The sequence below is a fragment of the Aphelocoma coerulescens genome, chromosome 1 (assembly GCF_041296385.1).
Source record: "Aphelocoma coerulescens isolate FSJ_1873_10779 chromosome 1, UR_Acoe_1.0, whole genome shotgun sequence".
Classification (NCBI taxonomy): Eukaryota; Metazoa; Chordata; class Aves; order Passeriformes; family Corvidae; genus Aphelocoma; species Aphelocoma coerulescens.
In genome coordinates, this window is record NC_091013.1 from 50,345,566 (window position 1) to 50,366,320 (window position 20,755).

The 20,755-nt window shown below is 38.2% G+C and overlaps 1 protein-coding gene across 12 annotated transcripts in view; it reads left to right on the forward strand.

The window, feature by feature from the left end:
• Positions 1-17,270, forward strand: part of MYCBP2 (MYC binding protein 2) — a 175,435-nt gene extending 158,165 nt beyond the window's left edge. For all 12 annotated transcript variants that reach the window (XM_069008634.1, XM_069008629.1, XM_069008659.1 and 9 more), the window contains 15 exons: positions 166-246; positions 850-1,116; positions 2,523-2,806; positions 2,941-3,037; positions 4,894-5,013; positions 6,610-6,711; positions 8,383-8,511; positions 11,016-11,148; positions 11,366-11,469; positions 12,588-12,776; positions 13,277-13,384; positions 14,393-14,602; positions 15,196-15,303; positions 15,507-15,672; positions 16,464-17,270. In XM_069008634.1, coding sequence (XP_068864735.1) covers positions 166-246; positions 850-1,116; positions 2,523-2,806; positions 2,941-3,037; positions 4,894-5,013; positions 6,610-6,711; positions 8,383-8,511; positions 11,016-11,148; positions 11,366-11,469; positions 12,588-12,776; positions 13,277-13,384; positions 14,393-14,602; positions 15,196-15,303; positions 15,507-15,672; positions 16,464-16,579 — 2,214 coding nt within the window. In that variant the 3' untranslated portion in view covers positions 16,580-17,270. The remainder of the gene's footprint in view (positions 1-165; positions 247-849; positions 1,117-2,522; positions 2,807-2,940; positions 3,038-4,893; positions 5,014-6,609; positions 6,712-8,382; positions 8,512-11,015; positions 11,149-11,365; positions 11,470-12,587; positions 12,777-13,276; positions 13,385-14,392; positions 14,603-15,195; positions 15,304-15,506; positions 15,673-16,463) is intronic.
• Positions 17,271-20,755: the final 3,485 nt, after the last annotated feature.

Below are 20,755 nucleotides of genomic sequence, written 5' to 3' on the forward strand. Positions count from 1 at the left end.
ATTTATTAACCATAGTTACACTGATCTTGCTTCTATATCTTCTCTGTGAAAAAAGCTACAAACTTCTAAAACACAGTTTGTTGACACATTCCGTGTTAGTTGCTACAGTAATTAGGAAATACTGTTGAAACTTTTGATCTAATATTAAATGTGCTTTTTATGAAGGCAACATCCGATGCAGACCTGAAGGAGCACATGGTAGGGATCATATTCAGCCGGAGCAAACTGACAAATTTGCAGAAACAGGTTTGTTCCTTTTGAAATTATTTGAGGATTAAATATTGGTGTCTTGTAATAAATGAGCTTGTTTTCAGTGATTATTGCTATGAGATTTTCACAATGATAGAGCTACTGATTAATTTTGAAATTTATTAGTTTAGTAGGTTAAGCAGAATGCTCTTCTGTTGTTCATCTTAATGAACATTGTAATCTCCTAAAAATGCTCTTTACTGTGCTATTGTTTCTAAAATTTTTTTAAGCTTCCTGATTATTAAACTGAACAAGAGAGTATTTTAATAAGTGCTTTTCATTTGTGTGTGTTGAGTAAACTTATTTCTTAGGGGGTTTATGGGGAGTGTTTTTTTATCCTCAGTTCTAAGTAAAAAGTAAATTAAAAGGTAGGATCAGAAAAACAATAAAAAATAATATCAATTAAATTTTCTAGAACAAAGATGAGCAAAAATTCAGCATTTTATTCTTCACTGGAGTTTATATTAAAAAGTAATTTAAGTACAAACAAAATTTTACAGGTTTCCTATTTTAGCCATACTTGCAAGGATACCTACACCACAGTGTTTTACACTTGCTGAAAGTTTTTCAGATTTGTGTGTTTGGCTTCTGTTTGGCCAGGTGTGTGCCCACATAGTGCAGGCCATCCGGATGGAGGCGACGCGCGTCCGCGAGGAGTGGGAGCACGCCATCTCCAGCAAGGAGAACGCCAACTCGCAGCCCAGCGACGAGGACGCCTCCTCAGACGCCTACTGCTTCGAGCTGCTCTCCATGGTCCTGGCGCTCAGCGGCTCCAACGTGGGCCGCCAGTACCTGGCCCAGCAGCTCACCCTGCTCCAGGACCTCTTCTCGTTGCTACACACTGCTTCTCCTAGGGTGCAGAGGCAGGTGAGTGCTAACTGCTGCTCAAATGTTTTGGTATTCCTAGAAAAATGTCTTCAGAATGCTAAAATCATGTGCATGAAAAAATAGATGGAATTTCTTCTGGGAATTGAAGTGTCAGGTTTTAGGGTGTTTGTTGGTTTTTTTTTTAATAAGAAGAGCATGGTAGAAATGTCTATCAGATGAATAGCACCTAAGTATCCAGTGGTTTTTGAGTATTTCATACATGTATATAATGCCCATGTAGCCTGTGTAGCTGAGAGGTTTTCAATTACTGGAGTCTGTTACAGATCTCACATGAGTCCTTAGCATCTGTGTCATACACTCAGGCTCCAAGTGTAGTAGTGTGGAACTAGACAGTTCCTTTCTACTCTTGGTATCCTCAAGGTGAGTTTTAATATCTGTTTCTTTCTGAATTCGAGTGCTGAGTGTATATATAGGTATGTACACATAATACATAAACACATATATGTTTTTAATAATGTTAATAATATGTAAACATATAAAATACTTGCATTAATACAGTTAATGCACTGTTTTGCTGCTAGCTGCTGTGCCACGTTCAGGTGGATTTTAAGTTTCTGTTGCAGAAGTTTTTATGTTTCATACTCTCTATTCTTCTTTCTACAATGTTTGAACTGTTAAAATCTCACATCTCAACTTGCCTGGAGGCAGATACTGTCCTGCTTAGTAATTGTGGTCCACTGCAGATATGCAGTAGCTCTTCAAGAGAACTTTGGAGGTTTGCACAGTTAGATATGAAATGTTAAATCTTTAAGTTTTCATCAGCTTTCATGCTGACTTGGACCAAACTTTGTATGATACAATTTCAACTGCAGCTTCACCCGTTGGTAATGTTGAACCATGGCATTTCAAGAAAACTCCTCTTGGGTCCAGAGCAATTAGCACAGCAAAAAATTCCAGTTAGACTATCAAAAGGAAAAATAAAGGAGTGGGAAAAGAGTATTATAATTCGTAGTACCTCAGGACAAGTACTTCCAGAAGTCTGAAGTGTCTCTAACAGTTCTACCACAGTTTCCTACACCTCAGTAATGCATGTGAAGTGGGTGACATGTCTGTACTATGCAAGCAAATCAGAGTTGTACAAACATCTGTATCACCCTTACCCTAAGTCCAGTACCAAACATAATTTTGTTATTATGTGAAGACTAAGTGTTGTTTTAGTGAGCTCAGTTCCAGACTCTTTGGCCTTGTCTCACTGCATACATTAGTAAACACTTCACTGCAAGATACAAATACTGCAGAATTTCTTACAGGAGTAATTAAGTACAGCAGTTAGATTCAGTCCTTCTAACTGAAATAACTTGTGAAGAAGAAGAAACACTTTGCTTTTACTTGTAAACTCCAGCTGTCTTGGTAAGAATTGTGGTGTTCTGATTTTTTTTCTCCAGGTAACATCATTACTGAGACGTGTTTTGCCTGAGGTAACCCCTAGTCGCCTGGCAAGTATTATAGGGGTGAAGTCTCTTCCACCAGCAGATATAAGTGATATAATTCATTCAACAGAAAAAGGAGATTGGAATAAACTAGGTATCTTGGACATGTTTTTGGGATGCATTGCCAAAGCTCTCACTGTACAGCTGAAAGCCAAAGGAACTACTATCACAGGGACAGCTGGCACTACTGCAGGCAAAGGAGTTACTACAGTCACACTTCCAATGATCTTCAATTCCAGGTTTGTTTAAAAATATGTAACAAACTACAGCCTACTGTATGCTGAATATGTACACTATTTATTTGTGCTGGATTTTGACAAATACTAACTAATTATTTGAATTTATTTCATCTATTACCATTTATCCTTTGCAGCTATATTCGGCGAGGTGAAAGTCATTGGTGGATGAAGGGATCAACGCCTACACAGATTTCAGAGATCATCATCAAACTCATTAAAGACATGGCAGCAGTGAGTTTCTATCCTTTAAATGTGGAGGATATTCAAGTATTTCTGATAATGAAAAGTAGATTTTTTTCATTACTTTTATTACAGTTGGTATCAGATTGAGCTGTTAAATGTGAATTGGTCTCAAGAAAAAAAACATAGTTTTCTGGATAGAGTCTAGGGCTAAGAGCAGTAGCAACTGAGTTCTCATTCTGCTAAACAGAAATCCAGTTTTGAAATAAGCTTTTTTAATAAGTTGCTTATACTAGAATTTTAAGAGGTAAACAATAATTGTGGGTCATTTTCTAACATTGTTAACTTTAAAGCTTAATTTTTAAATCTTGAGTACTCAGTACTTCAATTGAAAATAAAACTTATCTGTGAAGTAAAATAATAGTGTTGTATTCTGTACGTAACTGTAACTATCTGTTACTGTACTATCTACTGTACGTAGATTTAATGTATGAATTTTCTGGTTGAGATTGACTTCTTTCAGTCACTGAAATTATATCTTCTTATTACTTTAATTATCTGGGTTTAAATTTTCCATAGTTGTATCTGCTTCAGACAATTTTTTTGGCAGAAAAATTGATGAAAAGTGAATCAGCTATTTCCCAGAATCAATATTGGCAAAAGAAAGAAAGGGTTTGTATATGTTTTTGGGAAAGGTATTTAGTTGGGAGGTTGTTTCTGTTTTCCTTAATTCTGCACCTATTTCAGTGAGGTACTCTAAATGACCCAGATTTTCCTCTGTGAATACCCTTTGAAAGGTTTTTCAGTATCTTCAGGCTGGGAGTCCTATATTCTAAATCCTTCACCGTGCTCAGATTAAGGAGGTTCCTTCTCAAAGTTGCTGAAGCTGGATTCCAAGTTCTCTGCAGTTACTGCTGTTGATTCTGACTACAAGATTTTAGAATCTCACAGTTGATAAGAGTTACAATTAAAGTCTTTCTGTGTTTGAAAACCTTTTTTTGAGGCTTTCTAGAGCTGCTAATTATCAGCAGGGTGGCATCAGTGTAATTATCCTCTTCATGACAGTTACAAATGTGATTCCTTTCACAAAACCTTTTCAGCATTTGCAATGTGTAGGTACCTAGATCTGTTAGTCACTATAGCTTCCTTTTTAGAGTCCAGCAAATCTCAATTATGTGTCATCTTCAGCATGAAGTTCAGAACTGTAGAGATTACATTAAGAATTGAAGGATGCAGCAGCCTCTGAATCAGAAACTTGAGGATAGGAGTCAGTGCCATAGGCTTAGAATGGTAAAGATTGGAAAGTATGCTGTGGTTCTGGTGTTTGCTGTGTAGTCCTCTATTTCTTTCTAATACAGGAACTGTGGAGAATATTCAGGAGGCTGAGCTAGGCATGTGAAGCTGATTTCTCTAGGAACCCACTGTGATCTGTGTGCTGGTCACAGTCACTTATCCATGCTCCAGCATTTTTCTTTCTCCAGAAGGGGTGGGGACACTTTAGGAAAAGGACTTCCCATTCTTCAAATCATATGCCCTCTACTTATTCCAAGTTAATTATTCCAATAGTTGCTCAGAGACAACCTCAGTCAGTCACCTCAGTATTTGAGGGCTAATTTTTACCAGATCTGTCTGATTTGAAAATCAAGGCCAGGTTGGATGGGGCTTTGAGGAACCTGTCTAGTGGAAGGTGTCCCTACGCATGGCAAGGGTGTTGGAACTAGATGATCTTGAAGATCCCTTCCAACACACATAATTCTGTGAAACAACCTGATTTATCAAAGTCATCCCTGGTTTCCTCTTTTTCTGTTCTAACTTGAGATACTAACCTAATGTTTTTTAGCAGGTCTAATTACAATTTTAGCTGCTCTTAATAAAACCTGTAATAAACTGAGTTTCCTCTTTAACAGGGTCATCTATCAGAAGCTTGGTCGCGTGTGACAAAGAATGCTATTGCTGAAACAATCATAGCTCTGACCAAAATGGAAGAAGAGTACAGATCACCCGTGAGGTGCATTGCAACAACCAGAGTAAGAACTTCACTGAACTTAGCATTAGTTCATTTAAATGTGCAGTAGGAGCCTATTCAATAACCTTCTGATATGTCAGAAATGCACAAGTCAAAACTGAATTAGAATTAGATATGCATCTTGCGTATCTCAAAAGTAATGAAGAACAAGTGTGATGCCTCTATACATTTGGGGGCTTATTCTTGAAATAATTCTGCTTGAAGTTTGTCACACTTGCCTTACACTAAATCTGAGATCATTCATCTGTGTGGAAAATTGCACAGTATGTATCAGCTGTCTTCTTTCAGCTCTCCAAGCAATTTTTTTAAGTGGTTTGACTTCTAGGTAATCAGCTACCATATCTGAAGGCTATTATGAAAACACTCAGTAACATATGTTCTCTAGGACCATTAAGTTAAGCTTCACCTGTGTTTGTCTCAAAAAATATTTGCTCAGCCCTTTATTACTGACATGGTGTAACCTGGTGGTTTTCTTTTCTTGGTCTTTATTTTTCTGTGAATCTTTTATAGAAACTGAGGACTACTTCAATCTTGACAGATTGCTTGAAATACCATGAAAAGCATGTTTGTAAATTATGACATTGCTGCTGTTGTAGGGAGTACAGATTTTAGCTTCTCAAGCTTAATAATTACATACAAAAGTAAAGGAAGTTGGCAGTGGTTTCAAGCATTTGACACTCATGTTATTTTCCATCTTAAAAGTCTGTAGCAGTTGTTCTTTTCATCATTTTTGTTACTCATAAAGTCTCTGCTTTCTGGAGGTCACAGTCTCAGACTACCACTGGCTCCTGCTGTCATCATAGTAGTTTAATCAGGTCTTAGAGGAGCCCTGAATGTCAGCCCAGCTGCTCCTGTGATTGAATGTAGTTCTGCCATGGAGGTGTGGAGTGTTGGGGGAGAGTCTGGTGAAGTTTCTCAACAAAAACAATTTTATTCAAACATTTGAATAAAGACTGTTACAAAAAGCAGGTGTCAAGTGCCTTTCAATTTTGTTTGCACTGACAAATTATCCTCATGTAGCTCATCTGTTCAGGATTTCACTGTAGTCAGTGGAGAAGAAGGGAGAAAAGCTTCCTTTGACTAGTTAGCTCAGAACCCTTTTCTAGGTAATGCCAATTGCCCAATGCAGTGAGGAGGGAACAGGGAAGTCAGTCTCATTGAGCTGAAGTTTTTGGGGGGTTGTTTTTGGGTTTGATTTTGTTTTTATTAGTCTCTGTCCTTGAATTTCTTCTTCCCCAAAGCCTGCAATGTTTGGGAGCAATGTGCAAGTCTATATTTGTCATATTTCTTCATAATGTGCTTTGGTTGATCTTTCTTCACTTTTTCTTTCTTGTGTGCTAGCTACTGTATTTATAATCATAAAGTGATAATACCTGAAAGAAACAAGGTACTTCCCAAAAGTTAAGTTTTATTGTGTTCCTGACTTCTTTTGGAAAATAAACTTAGATTGTATGAGCAGGCTTCAGCTAGCAATAATAGAGTTCGCAGGTAAAGGTGACATTCTTACCTGCCAAAGTTTATCTATTCAGTATTTGGTTGGGGTTTGGTTTGGTTTTAATATGTCTAAGACATTTAATTCTACCTTGCCTTTCAATAGCTGTGGCTGGCCTTAGCATCCCTCTGTGTACTTGATCAGGATCATGTTGATAGACTATCCTCAGGAAGATGGATGGGAAAGGACGGGCAACAGAAACAGATGGTGAGACTGAAAATCACACGGTTTTGTGTTTACTTTGATTTATTCTCTCATCAAAGAATTTAGAATGATAGAGAATGGTCAACTTGGCCTTTATCCCTTTTCTTCCCTCCCAGTGGGGATTGTACATACGTGTTTGAAGTATTTGTATACTAGACAAGCACTGCTCAGAAAACAGAAATTACAACTTAAAACAGTAATGTTGCAATTCTAACTGTATTCAGGATGAAATAAGGCCTTCCTGACACCTGAGGGATGAGTTTCTTAGTAGATTGACTCAGTTTATACAGCACCCTCTCTCAGAGCTTTTTCCTTCTGTCTTAATCACTGTCACAAAATAAAATTATTTTGTTATTCAATAACTACTTCTCTGTAATTTAGCTTCCTCTTCCCCATCTCACTAGAGAATGATTACCTCAGGGAGAAACTCCTCCTAACTGAATTTAGTAAAACTACCATTTACACAGAGGACTTATAAATTTGATATGGAATATGATTCTGTCCATACTTTTCATTTGACAAAATGCCTGTGCTTTTCAGTATGACAAAAAGCTTGTGATTTTTTTAATACTGTTCTAGAAAGAGCACAATAATGAAGCTGGTCTCTTTATATCTTGGTCAGATGGATCCCTGTGGGAAGCAAGGGAAGGTTGTGCAATAGCAATGAAGGATAGTTAGAGCAAAGAAGCATCCAGAGCAGTTTAGTGTAGGTAGAAACAGAATACAGGAGGCATAGAGCTGCAGCAGCAGCAAGGAATAAAACTCTGCTTAGAAGAAAGCAGACACAGAGGTTTCTGAGGTGCTTAAGAAAGTCAAGGGACTTGGAGATGTCAGAGGAGCAGCCAAGGCATTGTCAAGCAGGCATTCAGGCTGCTGAACCCAGCCTGAAATTCCCCAATCCTGTTTCACAACGGGATATTTAAATGTTGAGGTGAACTGTGTGTCTCCCTACCAGAACTGCTTTGAAAGAACTCTTAAGTTGCATGAGAGTATCATGGAAACCACGTGTTCTGGGATTACAGTAGAAACTTGTTCTCAGACATGTGCATAGTCAAAATCAGCTGTTGAAGTCTCTTTGTGGGGATATTTTGAATTGAAAAACAACCCTGCTGAATTTGTTTTTTATTTAATTATATCAGTAGAGCAACTTAATTTTATGATGGATTTTGAAGTTTGTTACTTCAACCATACTGTCTCTGAGTTATAGATGACCTACAGCTTTGTTTAGATGTTTGAAAAGAGTAAACGTACCATATCAAAGTAATGAAGGGTAAATACCATGCCTGTTGACTGACCTGAGTACTCATATCTCTGAACTTTCCTGTTAACATGCCCATAACCTGTTGTTACCACATAAATCTCTTCTCAGACTAGTTAAAAGCAATGTCTCAACTCTATTGTTGAAAATGCACTTTTTTGGTGCATTACACAAAATAGGAGACTAAGAATATCAGAAAAACTCCTGTCATAAATTGAGGGGGTTTGTGTCAAGGAATAATTGCTTAAATATTGATTATTTTAAAGATAGCATTAGTAGTCAAAACAAGTTCTTTATCTGCCTTTATAAATTGGAGGGGAGGTGTGGGGGTGTGTTACTGAGGGGAGGATAAAAACAGTTGCCGAAAGGAAGTGAAGGACTTAAATAAGAGGAATTATTCCTTTTTTTTCTCTCAGCCAATGTGTGATAACCATGATGATGGTGAAACTGCTGCAATCATTTTATGTAATGTCTGTGGGAATTTGTGCACAGATTGTGACCGATTCCTTCATCTCCATCGGCGAACAAAAACTCACCAGAGACAGGTACAGTATACATGGCCCTGTGTTGTGTGCACTGCATCACTGTGTGCGTCTCCCTAAACAAAATATAATCAGAAGGTAGTAGCAAATACTGAATCTGAAAAGGGTGTTTTGTTTTATTTTGGAGATGGGATAGACGAGTTTCCAGTTAATTCTCATTAGTTGTTTTTAGTTACATTCTCGTGTCTTTTATCGTTTACAAAGATTAGAAAATCTTGCAGAAGTTTCTAATTCTTATGCTATATCAACTTTTTCTCTCATGTTCAACATTGTTTAGCAACACTTTTTTAGGAGAATTTAGAAGCTGCATAGAATTTCTTAAGTATATGTTAGTTCTTTATTCCTGTTAAATTGTATCTCCTTTACTACTTCTGTCATACAAGTCACTGCTTGTCAACTGCTTCATTTCTGAAATATGTGTTTTCAAAATCCAGGAAGATGATTTGACAGCAAATATTCCTACTGGTTCCCCTATGAATCTTCTCTTATTTTTCAATATTCCTGTAGCTTTCACTGTGTTTTCACAGATAAATATATCGTCCTACCCATAAGCTTGAAAATTTCCTGACTTCTTTTGAGTTTGTTTTTAGGATTGAAATTTTGACTAGATATGAGTTTTTATAACTTGCTGAGTACTCTGCTAATTAGTATTCTTCTGTGGTATTCTTTTATCCTTTTCATCTCTAAACTTGAAACTACATTCTCTTTGGATTTTTTCTTTTTGTCATTGAAATCAATGTTGAAGATGCCTTTACTTTTGGAATTCTTGAACATTTCCTCTCTCCTGCCACTATTTCTCATTTATGGTTTCTTGTGATCCTTTATTTTCCTCTTTCTCTCTGACTACTTACATTTGTACAAAGATTAAAATAATAAATGTCATTAATAAAATAAATTCAATGGAACTCATTCCTCTTCTCCCTCTCCTGCATGCACCATACTAACTTTTTAGTTATGTTCAGGAATGGGCTTTTAAAGGAGATGATCATATCTCCTCAAAGTGCATTGTTTTCTGTTACTGAGCAGCCTTAGAGTGCATGAACCAGATTGTTTTCAGGTGGAACTAAAAGCAAATCAAAAGATAGATGCAGGGACACACTGCTTATGGTCGTTGAGTGCAGGGGATCAGCTGCTCTAGAGCACGTGTGTTGTAACCATCACTGACTTTGATGCTGAGTTTCACTCTTCAGTGAAACACTCCTCCCTGGTGCCTCAGCATTGGCAGTGTAGTCTCAGCCTGGCATTTCCATGTGTGTCTGTTACCTTCTATTTCTTAGCCAAAGTCTTTGCAATCCCCTTTGAAATTCTCCTGTTTTGTCATCCTAAGAAGATCATTTCATGTCTACTCTTCTGTCATGGCACAGCACAGTCTAGTCTCATTCATTTTTCTGATTTCTCCTGTATAGCCTGTTCAGATTACAGTTGATAAAAAGTAAGTTTTTATCTCATAGAAGTCCTCACATTTTTCCTTTAATCTGTCCAAAATAGCTGCTTATCAGATTTTCCTGCTTACTTCTAAACGCATGTTTAAACTTTTGCTCTTTATTCACCACTTTTACCTTTACATCTCACATGTTAAACCTCTAAAATTCAATTTTGATTCTGTCACGTTCCCTCTCTCTTGTTTTCTGTTTGCTTCCTGTTCTTTGTCCAACTTCAGTCATACATACCTCCTTAATGTATTTTCTCTCCGTTCCAGAAAGGACAGCCTGTAAGTTACCCAGATGTACTTAATGTGAATACTTTATGAAGCAGTTAGGGGTTTTTTTCTAACTGTAGTAAGAATTAAAGTGAGTGTATAAATCCATACCTGGGAAAATTCTAACTTTTATTGCATTGCAGGTGAGACAAATGCAAACAGAACTGCCTTCAGAGCTTGGGAAAGGAGCAAAAGAAGAGACTGCATGAAGTTCCTTAAGGATTTCATGCGAGTTTTTTTTATTTTGCAAAAACTTTCTATTTTCCCCATTGTAGCCAAAAGTATCCACTGTGTATTTATATGAAAGTCAAAAATATTAATATTACACACTTCTATAATTGTTATTCTATAGTACATGTTATTAAGACCCTAATTCTCAATGTTGCTCTGATAAACTACTAGCCATGGTTATGTGAAGATATTTCTGAAGTTATCTTGTGCTTTTAAAATACTGTGGCATACTGGATGTGTTGGGTAGGAATTATTAAAACCAAGCTCTGTATTTTTTAAGCCAGAAAAAATGTGCAGCTCTCTTCTTAGCATTTCTGCACTGTTGTTTCTCAGTCATGTTGGATCAAGAGTTAATTTTATTCATTTTTATTTCTAAAAACACTAAGCCTTTATCCTGAATATCTGCATATGTACAAGTTATGGAATGTATAGAAGAAAAACAGCTTTCAGTAGACAATCTCCACAGAATTCATAAAAGGCCTGGTGTAAATCCAAAGAGAGAGTGACAAAAATTACAGAGACACGTCTATGCTCTAACTAAACATGCTGTTTACTATCTGTTTGGTTACCTTGACAGGTATTCAAAGAAGAAGAAGAAGCTATCAAAGTTGATCTCCACGAGGGCTGTGGTAGGACCAAACTTTTCTGGCTGATGGCATTAGCAGATTCTAAAACTATGAAGGCTATGGTGGAGTTTAGAGAACAGACAGGTAAAACAACTGTTATTACTTGCTCTTTATCCTGGTTATTGTGGTTTTCACCTGCTTTAGGGCAATTGTTTGTTAATAAAAATAGAATAGTTTAACTGCATAATAATTGCTGGATTTCTGGTTGTTTTCTGTGACTGCTGTTTTGATATCTGATTGAGTATCAGTCCCTTGTGTTTTATTAGAACATTTTTGGCCTCCTTCTCTCTTTTGGCCATAGGCAAACCGACCACCAGCAGTTCTGAAGCATGTCGGTTCTGTGGATGTAGGAGTGGAACAGAATTATCAGCAGTGGGAAGCGTTTGTTCTGATACAGACTGCCAGGTGTGTATTAGCAAGTATCAATCGTCATTAATGACATAAATAGAAGAGATCATAGAATGAAATGGGCTTCTTATTTTGAATAAGCCTTGTTTATCCCTGTGGTCCATTTTAAATCAAATCTCTCATATGATAAAGTTCTAATATTGAATATTATCATTCAAATACTTCTGAGTTTGTAAATGTTCATTTTAATTACAGGCTACAAACGCTAAGTCAGCTAGCATACTGGGTAGTTTCATTATTATCTTCAAAAGTATCCCAGGTTTTCACAACAGCTTTGCAATTATAAAGTAAAATACACACTGTCAGCGTGAAGTCAAATGTACCAGAAAGCCTAATAAAAAGAGTTTGCCCAACAGTCCATGTATTATGTGAGTGTAGAACATTTAAGACTTGGCCAGGTTTGTCGTCTGTATCCATGTATCTCAGAGTGTTTCTGTGCCCTCCAGTGTGGGTGCAATTGGCAGAGGGCCAAATCTTAACCAGTTTCTTACCCCATCCTATTTATTTCTGTCTAAGTGAAGCAAATTGGTCATCTTTTTTTTTCTCTCTCAGCCTATGAAGACATATTATTAATGTTACTTAAAATCAGTTCAATTTGTTGTTAGCTTCTAGGTAACTTCTATAAGTTTTCTATGTACTAGGGATGGAAATTAGAGGTGGTTAAAAATCCATTTCCATGTAAACTTGGTTTATGCTGATTAATGATTAGCTTATAATGTATTCTTAAGAGTGGGTTACTTGATGCTTCTCCAAAATCTGCAGATATCTTGAAGGCTGTTAATACAGGGTAAGCAATGTTTATGCAGGAAGCACTCAATATATAAAATGCACACAAAGGATCAAAGAACAGTTCTCTTTCTATTGAAAGTTTTAAATTATGGTTTCATTAAGCCATTTCCATTCAGGAGTAATGCAGGTAAACAAAGGAAACATTGTTATTTCAAGTACACAACATTCCACTTTTCCCAAGTACCTGATGCAGTAGTAGACAATATAAATCATGACTCTTTCATCTCAGTTGATTGCACAGACCAGCAGTCCTTTGAAAAGCAACATTGTCAGAACACTCAGTGAAGGGGAAAAGATTATTAACTCTTTGCTTTTAATTTGTTTAGGAGTATGCTAAGATTGCCTGCAGCAAGACACACCCCTGCGGTCACCCCTGTGGAGGTGTTAAGAACGAAGAGCACTGTTTGCCATGCTTGCATGGCTGTGATAAAAATGCTACAACTCTTAAACAAGATGCTGATGACATGTGCATGATCTGCTTTACTGAAGCACTTTCAGCAGCACCAGCTATCCAGGTTTCTTGTTTGTTTTTTTCCCTTTTAAGAAGTTACTGTTACAATTGTTATGTGCAGTATAAAGAAAGTGAAAATATTAAGTCTTTCAAATTATGCTCTTAAAAACTTGAAAGCAGACATCATAGCAATAGTTAAGCTACTTAAAAAGCTTGCTTTTTGTCTGGCATTAATTCTATAACAAGAAAGCAGATTGGATCAATTTAGTTTGCTGTGTCTGCTTTATTAAAATACATGGTATTTTATAAAGGAGAAAAACAATTGAGGTGATGAGTGGATATAATTCACATGTATTTCATATATCCGTAGGTGGTCTTGGAGTGCTTATGATTTTAATGCCCATTTTATGTTCTTTCGTGTTAAGAAGAAAATAGGGGTTTGCTAGGATTTTAAATAAATTAATATTGGGATTGATACATGTTGCCACTTAAAAGCAAATAACTACTTCTACTTTAGTGGTTAATGTAACTTCAATATTGACTTACACTTACTCTTTTCTAAAGCTGGACTGCAGCCATGTTTTCCATTTGCAATGCTGTCAACGAGTACTAGAAAACAGATGGCTTGGGCCAAGGATAACTTTTGGGTTTATGTCCTGCCCAATTTGCAAGGTAAATGAGCTGCATGGCTACCTAAGTCAAGCAACTTAGCTGATACTTAGCTTTTCCTTTTTCTTTAAATTTGTTTATACTGTGTTGCTTGTTACAGTATGAATGAGTTATATATTACTTGTTTTCTTAATTTCACATGTTGCTATAGAAAATCTAGCATTGATGCATCTTTTTACCTTCTCCTACTATTCCCTGAGGTGTCCTCTTAAAAAACAATAGCATAGTCCAGACATTGTCTTAATGCTTTTTTATTCTTAGCACCATCAGCTTGTCAATTCCCAGTATTTGGTGATGGTGGGGAGAGGAAGAAGTAATCCTAATGCACACTACCTGAAGCAGGAATTCTCTATTTTACTAACCTCTTTTGAAGCTGCTTTGCTTTTCAGTGTGGGGGCAGAGCTGAAGAATACATGTACTTAGTTTAGCTTAAGTTACTAACAATTCCTCTTGTACTCTACAAAATTTAAATTGCTCTAAGCAAAAGCATATGATAGCTGCTGGAAAGAAGAACACCTTACCCCACCCTAGGAATTGAAATTTGGGAATGGTCAGCCATTCTGCATGCTGTGGTTCTTCCGTCATGTTGCGTAGTGTTACTTTATGGCAGTAGCTTGTGGCCACCAAATGATAAAGGGGACTGTTGGTCATTATGCTTAATTGCTGAGCAGTAAGCCAAAAAGGACCAAAATTACAGAAAATAGATAATCAGAATATTCCTGTGCTGTGGTGAATATTTCATATACTCTTCACCACCTCCCTGGCTGTTGGTCTGTTGGAAGGGTTGATGTTCCTGTATCACAACAGGCCATAGAAGAAGCATTCATGGATACTATTTTTGCAGCAAATAGAGTACATAGTATATCAGCCATTGCTTAAAATGTCCGCTGTCTGGGCTCATATGTTTTTATGGCATCTATCATGCTGTTTGTGCCTGACCATAACACAAATTATCATAGCTTTTGGGATAAAGATGCAAGGTACTTTAATCAGCATTTTTTTTTATTTCAGAACAAAATCAATCACACAGTATTAAAGGATTTGCTTGATCCAATCAAAGAACTCTATGAAGATGTAAGGAGAAAAGCGCTAATGAGATTGGAGTATGAAGGGTTGCACAAGAGTGAGGCCATCACAACACCAGGTGTTAGATTTTATAATGACCCAGCCGGCTACGCTATGAACAGATACGCTTATTATGTCTGCTACAAATGCAAAAAGGTATGGTGTTAGTTCTTAAATGTATGTTACTGTTTCAAAAGTAATTACTTAGAACAGAATATGTGTTTAATATATTGTGTATGGAGCAGAAAAGCAGGAAAAGATGTCATTCATAGAATCATAATTTAATAAATTGAGTGTTGGGCAAATGAGATGTGAATAGTATCTTACCTTGGAAAGCTCAAGTGTGTATACAGAGCAGCTCAGAAACCAAAAGCACATTGGGTCAATAGCCACTTACAAGAAGGTGCCGTACTTACTTCCTCCAGTGCCTATTCCCCTCAAGCTGCTACTTAATTCTGACATAAAGTTCATAGAGCATCCAAATCCTGTTCCAAAAGCCTTAAAGTCACTTGCATAGACCAGGTACGTTGCAGTTTTTGGTCTTGTTCATCCTGAGACTGAGCAACACTGAGTGTCTCAAAACCATGTACCTGCAGACAGAGTCAAGAGAGATCAGAACAGTGGAGACCACTGAAATGGCAGTCATTCTTCGTATTCCCCTTACAAATGGAATTGGTTAAACTGAAAAGAATAGTTAAAAGAATAATTGTCTCTGGTTTAACATCCAATCATTTCTATGTGCAATTAAGGCATATTTTGGTGGTGAAGCTCGTTGTGATGCTGAAGCTGGCCAAGGAGATGACTATGATCCAAGAGAGCTTATTTGTGGTGCATGCTCTGATGTTTCAAGGGCTCAGGTCAGTAAATAACTTCTGTTCCTGTTTCTTTCTTAATCTGAAACTGAGTACCTGAGCTGTACAATAATTGACAGTCATTTGTAATGACGTGTATTGTACAATATTGTATAGTATTAATATATTCTACAGAATGTAGAAATGAGTTGTTGGGATTGTTAGAACATGGCTGCTTCACTGACTGGTGTTTGCTTTCCTTTGTTCAGATGTGTCCCAAACATGGTACAGATTTCTTAGAATACAAATGCCGCTACTGCTGTTCAGTTGCTGTTTTCTTCTGTTTTGGGACAACGCATTTTTGCAATGCTTGCCATGATGATTTCCAAAGAATGACAAGCATCCCTAAAGAAGAGCTCCCACACTGTCCTGCAGGTAAGACTTTGACAAAGCAAATTCACCACACTGAATTTTGAAATAAGTAACAAATTCTTAGTAACTTTTCTTGCTGATTTTTTTGTTTTGTTTTGTTTTCTGGCAATGTCATTGCACTGATCACTTAAACATTAGATACTTTGATACAGGAGTTTCCCATACCAGGAATTTCCCTATACCGGGTCAAACTCCAGATGTAGAATGATGTGTAAACTTGTGTATTGATAAAATAAACACACTGTTAACTGATGTATCTGTACTTAGGTAGCCACCATTTACAAACTGTTACCCCAATGCCTTAGTTACTAAGTTCATGTGCTGTACATTGATTTGATATTAGTAATTATTGGGGGGAAAAATTGAGATCTTTTTGTTAAGGTACTTACATAAAATAAGTAAATAAATAAATTACAATTCCTGGTATGACCTTAGAATTATTGTTTACTGCAGAATGTACCTCTTGCTCATTATTATCAATTTTGCTCTTAGATTGTGTGAATTTCTTCCACAGTATTAATGAGATAAAACTTCCTTAAGTGACTCTCTACAAGCTTCTTGCCTCTTATAATTTGAATTTGATTGGTTTAAGTTACATGGCAGTTTGATCTTGTTTTTGTCTTCGAAGACCAATTCAGCATTTGAATGAGATTACCTTCACTTAGCATGCTTGGGGGGTTTTTTTGAGGAAATGTACTGTATGTTTGTTTACACTGTCTGCAAGCATTAATCTGGTTTTTTTCCTTTCTTTTTTTCCTTTCTTTTTTTTTCCGTCACCCTTAAATTCACTGTAGGTCCCAAAGGTAAACAACTTGAAGGAACAGAATGTCCACTTCATGTTGTCCATCCACCCACTGGTGAAGAATTTGCTCTGGGTTGTGGGGTTTGCAGAAATGCTCACACTTTTTAGACTAGCATTTTTTTTTAACCAGAGCAAAACAGGTGCCCTCATCCCTCAAGTGTCCTGAAAACAAAGTCCAGCTGGGATGAGGATGGGACCATTCCATAACCCAGGTAAAAGGAACAATTTACAGTGCAAGAAGGATGCCAAATACCATGTACATAATTCTTGCTGTGAGATACTGACATTTTTTGAACCGAGACATCAAAATTTGTGAGGTGTTTGCATGTGGCCATTACAGTCATCGGCTAGGAAACATTGGACATTTACAAATAAACAATTGTTATTAAAGGATCTGTGTGTCTGTGGACTATGAATGATGCTGGCTTTCAGGAGAAAGAAAAAATATTGATTATTGTATACTGACTTTTTGTAATCTTGTACAATTGTAACGCATCACAAGTGGGGATGGGAAAGAGGAATATTCTGGTTTATTTCCTAGACTGTTATAAAAAAAATGTGTTAGGAAGGCATAAATGTAACAAGTATCACACTGTATATAAAGGTATCAATGTTTGTCCTGTATAAGAAATATTAAATTACAACAGCAGTTTCATTTAAACTTCTGGGTTATGTTTGAGCCTGAAATTTTAATGAAGTGCAATACTGAGTGTGCCTCATATCTTGCAGCTGTAAACATAATGGAATGTACATGTCAATAAAGCCACTGTACATTTTTATACAGTGAAAGTCTAACAAATGTGTAAGCCTCCATTTTCAGAAGCACTTTTAAAATGGGGTGGGGCAGGGAGGGGGAAGAAGGGAGGTGTCCCTTTAATTATTTCAGCAGACTTTTAAAAAGTAGAAAAGTTTTTTGGGTAAACTGATGGTTATGGAAGTACTTAAGACATAAAATGTGCACTGCTGCATTTCTCAACAAAAGAGCTGGGTAAGTTTGCTAGCATTCATGTGAAGAATCGTATTTCCATTTCAATTACCAACAGTGTTTTAAAACACAAAAGAAGACTGTATTTTAAATTATTTTTGATTAGTTATATTTTACTGAAGACTCCTAGTCACTCCTGCTTTTAGGACAAACAGCTTTTTGCCATGAATTTCGAAATGTTCATTTCATAAGAGTCTGAAGTCCTCTTCATTATGCACCTGCATAATGAATGCAAAATACAACTTCAAGTAAAAACTTCTTTCTTTAAGATTTTCTCTTTAGATGTTTTTTCTTAGATGTGTTCAACTCCCTTTCTAGCATTTCTGTCTTGAAGCTGATGAAAAGTGTGTTACTGGCTTTTACATTTAAGATACTGGTAGATGGCATCCACACCAGACAATCTTGATCAGACTGGAACTGTGGGATCCATCTTGCCTGACTTCAGACATCTGTAATCACAGAATCACAGAAGAGTCCTTTTGGAGATCATCTTGCCCAACCCCCCAGCTAAAACAGGTTCACCTAGAGCAGCATGTGTATCTCTCTGCACTTTGAAATAGTTCAGAATAGTTCACACACCCGTGAAGTACAATTGATCTTACTCACTGTAGCTCTACCAAGGGATCAGGACAGGCTGAATCCATGGGCCAAGGCCAGTTGTGTGAGGTTCAGCAAGGCCAAGTGCCGGATCCTGTGCTTTGGTCACAACAACCCCAGGCAGCACTACAGGCTGGGCAAGGGCTGGAAAGCTGCCCAGCAGAAAAGTGGGGGTGCTGATGACAGTAACTGAATGAGCCAGCAGAGTGCCCAGGTGGTCAAGAAAGCTGGTGGCATCTGGCCTGTGTCAAAAATGGTGTGGCCAGCAGGACCAGGGCAGTGATTGTGCCTGTATTGGGTGTCTGACCCATTGTCATAGTTAGAAAATTTCTGAGTGTAGAACCATAATTACAAATGAATTCTATTTTTGAATTTCAGCCTTTTATTTTAGACTAATAGGAGTATTAATTTAGGAAATTGAGATTACGGTGTGGAAAGGACATGACACTGTTCATGTTTACTAAGTGGATAGAGTGAGGGATAGGCAGTACTGGGGAAATGTTTTTCTCACACACAACTGACCATCCCCTGTCACCACGCCAGGGAGGCGGCAGGGCCGCATGTGAGCATCAGGCTCTTGCACAGAACTTGGCTCTCTCACGTAATGGTTGAACCTTGGACACGCTGCTCCCACAGTGTCTCAGACATTCACGTCACCACATCTCCCCCACGCTGATCTCTGCCGGTGATTATAACAGATGCCAGCACAGGCCACTAATCAGATCAGTCCACAATAAGATTGCTGTATGCCTTTCCAGCAGTCTCACCTGTTTTTCTGTCAGCTGTTGATCCACAGCCCACGCAATGGAAATAGTCAGTTCGTGTTTGTACCACCCTGTTTGCCACAGCCCACCACACACAGCTAATTTATACCAAACTCAGTTCTGGCCAAGGCCTCAGTGCTCACACTTCGATCGTTAGTTTAAAAATAGCTTAAACTTCTATGGGTGTATCCACCCACTGAACACAAAGTGAACAGTAAAAGTTAATAAGATACAGCTAATTAACATGTCACCACGAGAGCCAAGTAAGCTTCATCCCTACAAAACAGGTTCCATCATACTGAGTTCATGTTTCACCTAGACAGAGGCTTAGCTAGGGAGCTTCAGGAGCACCCAGTCATTCGGGATAGAATTCAAACTTTGCAGGGCTTTTCCACAGCTCTCTCTTTAAGCCATGCCACGCCTTGCAGGTGCCAGCGTGCAGTGTTTGTAGGGCAGATGCCTTGTCCCTCAGCCCAAGGTGTGCTAGAAGGGCTGTGCTGTCACAGCCCCTGCTCTCACTGATGGGGTCTTGGTAGTGAGCTTGTGCTGCCAAGCATTCCAGGATCTGGCTCCTCACCAGGTATTCCTGCAGAGGTGCAGCCAAATACAGAACAACAAACTCGTTACACAGCAGCCAGGTGCAATGGGTATCATGAGTCATTGATAATCACTTTGATAATCAAAGATGCCCCCTGCCAGCTGGTCCAGGGAGTTTTCTCAGGTAATACCCACCTCTGCAGTCTCCTGGGATTCAGGGCTGCTCCCTGCTCTTGCCTCAATGTTTCATGTAGGCTGTGGACTGCTTGTTGAAATACAGTCCCTTTGGATGTAGCAGGTTTCTTTCCGTGTACCTAAAAGGGGATTTGGACACTGAAACCTTGGATGGGTATTTGAGCAAGTGCTTTGGGTCATCTACTGAGCAGCACACACAATGGCCTTTGCTATTGCCATCCATGGCATTGCTTCTACACTCCCACTCACGTCTGCATTCCAGGTGATCCAAGTATCCTTAGCCCATGTTAGGTCTCAGCTAATCTAGTATTTCCACCTCCCTGTCTGTTCGTTCAGTAATACTCCTTTCCCATGTGTAACTTTGTATACATCCTCCCCTGCACAGTTTAACTTTTCTGCTCAGTCACTGCGAGAGCATTCCCACCGCACCCAGCCCCGTCCTAGGTCTCACCTCTGCCACATCCTCCTCCACAACAGCCATTAAAAGAAGGAAGGATGGCATTAAGTATGCTGGCACACAAAGGGAATGTGTCACATAACTTTAAGCTAGAGATTCAGGTGGTTTGGTGTGAATGAGGTATGATCCACTAGCAGTAACACACCCTCCTAATGCCAGTTCCTAACAAGGACACTTAGAAACTTGGCTGGGGGACCTCAAAAACAGCTCTTTAAATACATTTGCCTGAGGGCAGGTTCTATCAGTGGACTCTGTCACGGAGCAGTAATTGCAATGGGATGATCCGAGCTACAGGGTAAACACAACTCCCCACAGGTTTTGCGCTAATAGACATAATGTATGTGAGCTGATATGTTGGGTTTGCATCCACCTCTGTCTGCCTTTTCTCCAATACAAACAGAATTTGAGCAACAACATTCCAGTTCAAGACACTGTTACTCATAAGATTGTTGTCTCTATTTCTACACCTTCAGGTTTTTCCATACTCACAGTGGGTTGTAGAATGGCCTGGAATCATAAATCTTTATTTTCCTCCTGATGGAGGCTGGGCACAACTGTGTACCTCCCACCAACCAAATCCTACTTTTTGGCACACCCTGAGTGCCTTACTGCTGACTGAATTTGACATTTCCTATGAATAGGTGTCCAGTGGCAGGACTTTGGATCTGTTCATCCAGCACTCTCATACATTCAAGGAACTGGTGAATAGCTTCTGGGGTTTGCCTCCAGTGCTAGGATACAAGACTTAG